The 5,210-nt window shown below is 34.8% G+C and overlaps 1 protein-coding gene across 5 annotated transcripts; it reads left to right on the forward strand.

The window, feature by feature from the left end:
• The first annotated feature begins 1,267 nt into the window (after positions 1–1,267).
• On the forward strand, positions 1,268–4,492 carry LOC135121258 (uncharacterized). 5 transcript variants are annotated; one of them, XM_064045564.1, is made up of 13 exons: positions 1,268–1,320; positions 1,390–1,720; positions 1,811–2,122; positions 2,181–2,249; positions 2,314–2,379; positions 2,438–2,554; positions 2,613–2,662; positions 2,847–2,997; positions 3,068–3,541; positions 3,605–3,723; positions 3,774–3,930; positions 4,010–4,060; positions 4,409–4,492. In XM_064045564.1, the coding sequence occupies exons 2-12, from the start codon at positions 1,588–1,590 to the stop codon at positions 4,030–4,032; spliced, it is 1,671 nt and encodes a 556-aa protein (XP_063901634.1). In that variant the 5' UTR covers positions 1,268–1,320; positions 1,390–1,587; the 3' UTR covers positions 4,033–4,060; positions 4,409–4,492. The 5 variants fall into 5 exon arrangements, with proteins under 5 accessions (XP_063901634.1, XP_063901635.1, XP_063901637.1 ...); XM_064045565.1 differs by having other exon boundaries at positions 4,010–4,055; positions 4,409–4,463; XM_064045567.1 differs by lacking the exon at positions 4,409–4,492 and having other exon boundaries at positions 1,390–1,433; positions 1,493–1,720; positions 4,010–4,081.
• Positions 4,493–5,210: the final 718 nt, after the last annotated feature.

Genomic DNA, 5,210 nt, shown 5'->3' on the forward strand with positions numbered 1-5,210 from the left:
TATCACGCGGTACATATACCATGTATCTATATATCACATGTCCGTACCAATATTAGCACAATTTACCCATCTTTTAGGAGTAAACATTTAGTAAGGGAAAATAATTTTATTTATAAAATTTAAAAATCATTTGTTCTTAGAGAGTTCATATGGAAAATAAAGTTTTTTCATTGGATGTGCTGAAACAAGTTAATAATTCCCAATAAAATTCGAATGCAAAACCTTCCAATTGTACGTCTCTTGATGTCCTTTAAATTTCGAAAATATATCCGAAACTTTTGAAAAATGATTTACAATTATCAACGATCGGTAATAAAAAAGATTAAGCACCAAGTTAAGTTTATAGAGAGTACAATCGTGTATCATAAAAATATTTATTATTAATAATTGTAGAGGAAACTTTTTCAAAATTTAACAGTTTTCAAACCTCCCAGAAGTGAATTATTAGTGCCTTTTAAATATAATATGCACAAGAACTGGATCTGGCTACAAATCTCTACTAAGGCTCTAATATTACATATTAAGCCCTCTAAGAAGGGCCATTCTTAAGACTAAGAGAATTTTTAAGTTAAGTCAGTTCATGCAATAATATTATTGTATTCTGAAGTAATTGTAGAAATGCATACTAAAAATCGCTGGAAACAGGCATCTCCTAACTTAAACAAACATAAAAGCGTTCTTATAGGTAGTTATGATCTTGTGATATATTGTCATAATTCTGTCATAAATACAAATTTACTTTTGATTTCATAGTTTGTATTATTATCAGCTTTTTAGAACTTTTTTACTTATGCGCTATTTGGCCGACTAAACTATAACTGAGAAGTTTATTCGCTAGTTTATTATTTTAAATAACTTCAAATAGTAATTACTACAGCCATTATATTAGGTTTAAGGGTACTTTTGATTTCTCTGCTGCTCAGTAATTATTTTTGGATTTATAGAGCATTAGTCTTGAAAAGCATGGCACTTGATAATCGAAAAATGCTGAAATTACATTAACATAAGTAAAAGTGTTGGATACAGCATCTCTCATTGTCATTTATATTTAAAGTAATTGGCGAAAAGGTTCCAAATATAAACTCTAATTAATTATCACCAAAACATTTATACGGCTAAGTTATTAGATGTAATAGTTATATATATATAATGAGAAACTAGTTTTTACCATGCAAGGATTAATTTTAAATCAGTGAGTTAAATGGCGTTCGCGTTGATAATTTTTATATACCAGAATTTCTACATGGAGACAGTTTACTTATTTACTTTAAGAAAGGTATCCTTCTTAACTTCATTATAGCGTTAAATCATAGCCATTAGGTAATTGTTTAAAAACTGTACCTCTAAGTGGCTGGCTAATTATAAGGACCTTTCTATTTTATTCCTCAGAAAGAGAATCTCGATGCAATACTGAGTGGTGGATTTACCAGATTGTCGGAACTCATATATAAATTTCTTGTATTAAAAAGTTATGGTTAACTGATTTTATAAGGAACCCTTCGAGTTGTTTTTCTTATAACAAGTCTACCTTTTACCTCATAACCTCTGTGACTCCCCTGAGATTATAATATTGAATTTTTCAATATTATGAATATGAGCCAAACTAATGAGTTAGTTAGTCCAGACTTTTCCCTTCCTCCAGAGAATACTCCGCTTGGAAAGCATTTGAGAAAAAATTTTCCTGCCTTATTTGCTCAGTATAGCGTTGAAAAAGATTCCGGTTAAACTTTTAATTTTTTTTATTTACCTCATATTGATATTACCGCATCTCTTTTATAAGTTACTCCTCTTTGATCCCTCTTTTCAATAGATCCTAAAACTTTAACAACTTTGACAGTCCGCGAGGAAACAGTTGCACCACACTCGACACCCTCAAATTTTTTATACTTAGACGAAAGCGTAGAGCCCTGCGTTGTCTCTTGTGGGCCAGAACAGAGTACAACCGCTTTTTTGCATCAGCTGGAGGAAGTGGAGTGTAGTGACGTTGTGGTGCCGGAACCAACCAGTACTGCATCTCTGCCTGCCTTGAGACAGCGCTCCTCGTCTTTGCTTACGATTCAAGGAGACGCTTCTCCTCTCGACTCTGTAGGGATGCTAACCCCGCAGCTTCCTCAACGTGCAAGTGAGACATACCCAACTTTCATATTTTTAAGTTTCTATAATAAAGATCATGGCTAAAGAGACTGAGACTGAAGAATTTAAGCCAGGAATGCATTTAGTTTTTGCGTCGGAAGTAACGCTTTCGCAAAGTTAACGTTCGATAGATTAACTTATAATAATAACTTTAATGATATTATAACATTCTCTTTACAGAGAAGTCGAACTCTGTAGACGAAGAAGTGAAGGCCGTCTTACCTGCTAGTGCGCGTTTTGATCTCAGTACTATAAATATTTACGGCGCCAAGTCTTATATATACTTTATTTTCTATTAAAAAAGGATCACCTCAACGTCGAAAGAAATTATTTTGTCGCATTTTCAGTTCCGTTACTTTGCGGACCAGCAAAGCAACCGCGCAAGTTCTTCCCGAAGGCGGATTTTCGTTCGTTTATCGAGGTTGCCAGTATTTCACAAAGTTGTCGTCCCGCAAGCAAAGCAACTCTTATCTTAATAGAATTTGTGGCTCCCTCCAATTACGAACACCTACGTCAACAAGTTTTTCGGGTTATTTTTTATTACTATAAAACATGACACACCAGCAAGTGAAAACAGGAAATTGTAGTTGTTACAAGTAATAGTTTTAAGGTTTTTTCTTCGATCTTAAAACAAGAGGGGCTGCTTTACAAGTTTTAGCTTCAAGTACCACCTGTTCTCCAGCCTTCGTAACTCAACTTTTACTGTTTTTAAGGACTTTTTGTTTCTGATCAACTTCGATGAGGAGTTCTACGAGGAGCTTTTGACTTTTCTCAGACATTCATATTCTATAAAAGGCGGAAACACTTTGAGATTTTTGCGGGAAACTTCCGGCTTTCTCTTACTGGTCCGTGAGCAGAACACACGTGCGTTTTGCTATTCTGTTACCTTAAATCTATTCAAGAGACCTGTTAACACTAATATGCAGCATTTTAGCGGCCACTGAAGTGGCTGGGCTTATTTTGTACCTGTACAACAAGTATATCAAAGAAACCGCCGCCTTTCACGTGGAATTGCCGGAGGAACTTGTGCGGGCGGTTGGCGGCAACGTGACGTCATACGGCAGCCCAGCGGAAGGCCGAAAAAGGGAAGCGCACAACAGCCACCGTCTAAGCGTCTCGCTGCTATCTGTCTTCATCCCATCGCTGCGGGACGCTACTTTGCTGCTGGTGCTGCAGGTCGTCCCTTTTCTCGAGAGTACTGCCAGACTGAGCACGTTCTGCGGGGAGCTGGCGAGGTGCCGACCAATGCTAGAGAAGAAAAGCATCTTCCGGGAATTTGTGTGCAAAGAGCTTTTCGGCGAGTTGATAGTCAACTACAAGAAGTTGCTTTTGCAGATCTGCTCTATAAAACTTGTTCGAGACGAATTTCGCAAGGCTCTCGATTCTGAGTGCTCCGCTGAGAATTTGGGTTTCTTTTATTAAAGATTCCAGCCCGTTCTTGTTTCAAGCAATTTCACTTGTATACGTCAAGACTTTTACCATAAGGCCAGGACATACAAAAGCAACTACGATTCATCTACTCCAGAAATAAATATCGTGACTGCTGAAAAGATAGTTTCGTGTTACATCCAAGAGGGAGCTGAAAATGAAGTACTGATATTCGTAATAAACAAAACAGTTCACTTTCTCTTCCTCTTCAGATAAACATATCGGACGGCGCCCGGAAGTCGTGCTTGACCGGGTCCAACGCAAAGCACATGTTTGACCTCGCCATTCGCGAGGTCGAAATGTTTTTGACGACAGCCGTTTCACGGTTCTCTCAGTTTTCAATAGTGAAACTTTGCGGTTTGCTTTCCGGTTCGTTGATATTTTGCTCTCCTTTTTCCTGCGATTCAAGTAACTTGTATTTACTGGTTAATAAATAATTCGATTGCAGGTGGACGTTTCAAAGACGCTTGACACTCTAGTTTGCAATGCATAACGTTAAGTATTGCTTTGTACAAAGTTATTACAAAAATAAAAAATCAACTATTTTTTCTTTCAAAGTCGATATTAAAAAAATAGCATAAAATAAAGGAGCGTGGTAGAAATATAATAAAAAGTAAATAAAAAATTATTTTTACTAGTAGGTAGATGAAGGGAAATCTGGGTGTAACTGGTAAGTAATCTTGATAATATGACTAGAAATAGTAACAATATAATGCACCACTTAAAATTACTTTATATATAAATAAATACACAATTTAATTGGTTTATTATTACTACTACGTTGTTAAACCTTATATAGCAGAGTGCAAAATAAAACGTTTTTAAAAATTTTTATTTTGCTTTTTAGTGTGAAAAAAGGACTAGACATCAGTGAAAGTGCTTGAACGGAAACATCTCTTTTGAGTATTCCCCGATTGTTAGTCGAAGTGCCTTAATAAAAGTTTTTAATGAGTAAATCTTAGCTTCCTTTTTCATGGTGATAGAAAAAGGAAAAGACACTGATAATGAAAAAAAAAAACGGCAGCGGGACAAACAAGTTTCTGGTAGGGAGATAGTGACGGAGTTGTTTAAGAGTTATGAACAGAAAGACTTAGTAGGAGAAATAAATATAGATGATACTGAAACAAGTTCAAAAGTATGTTTTCTGCATTTTGTTTAGTAACAACAGAGTTAAAGCTTAATATAATAGTGTAATAAAATTTATTTGCAAAGTTAACTTTGCAAATAAATTTTAACTAATAAACCAAAAGTTTGTGTTTTAGAATAGGCCTTAAAAATTATTACTTATAAATAAAGAAAAACATTTGCTTGGAGAGATTAGAAGTGCGCACAAGTGGCAGGTCTAAAAATCGGATCTGTAAAGATAAATCGATTATAAAAATTTTCAAGGCTGTAAGGCTCGATTACGAAATTTTTTTTTACAATAACTAATGAGTTTATTATATGGGCCCTTTCAGAATAATAAAAAAGTCAGTTGACAAACTTAACTGTATATTGAAAGTGTGCAATAGTATCTTTTATTATTATGAGTAACAGTACTTAATGGGATTTCTGTGTAGTTCACATTCTTTCTATAGTTTCTATTCTATATTGGCTTGTAAAAATATTCTAAAATAATAGCTTTTAGGATAATCCCAAAATAGTAAGCA

The sequence above is a fragment of the Zophobas morio genome, unplaced genomic scaffold (assembly GCF_036711695.1).
Source record: "Zophobas morio isolate AGI-343-1 ecotype UQ-CSIRO unplaced genomic scaffold, CSIRO_AGI_Zmor_V1 ptg000544l, whole genome shotgun sequence".
Lineage (NCBI taxonomy): Eukaryota > Metazoa > Arthropoda > Insecta > Coleoptera > Tenebrionidae > Zophobas > Zophobas morio.

Bases quoted from the DNA above. Each gene is read 5' to 3' on its own strand.
- LOC135121258 (XM_064045564.1), top strand. From the start codon at position 1,588: ATGAATATGAGCCAAACTAATGAGTTAGTTAGTCCAGACTTTTCCCTT. The intron at 2,250-2,313 runs GTTAACGTTCGA...TTCTCTTTACAG, and splicing joins GGAAGTAACGCTTTCGCAAA to AGAAGTCGAACTCTGTAGAC. The intron at 3,542-3,604 runs GTTTCTTTTATT...GTATACGTCAAG, and splicing joins GTGCTCCGCTGAGAATTTGG to ACTTTTACCATAAGGCCAGG.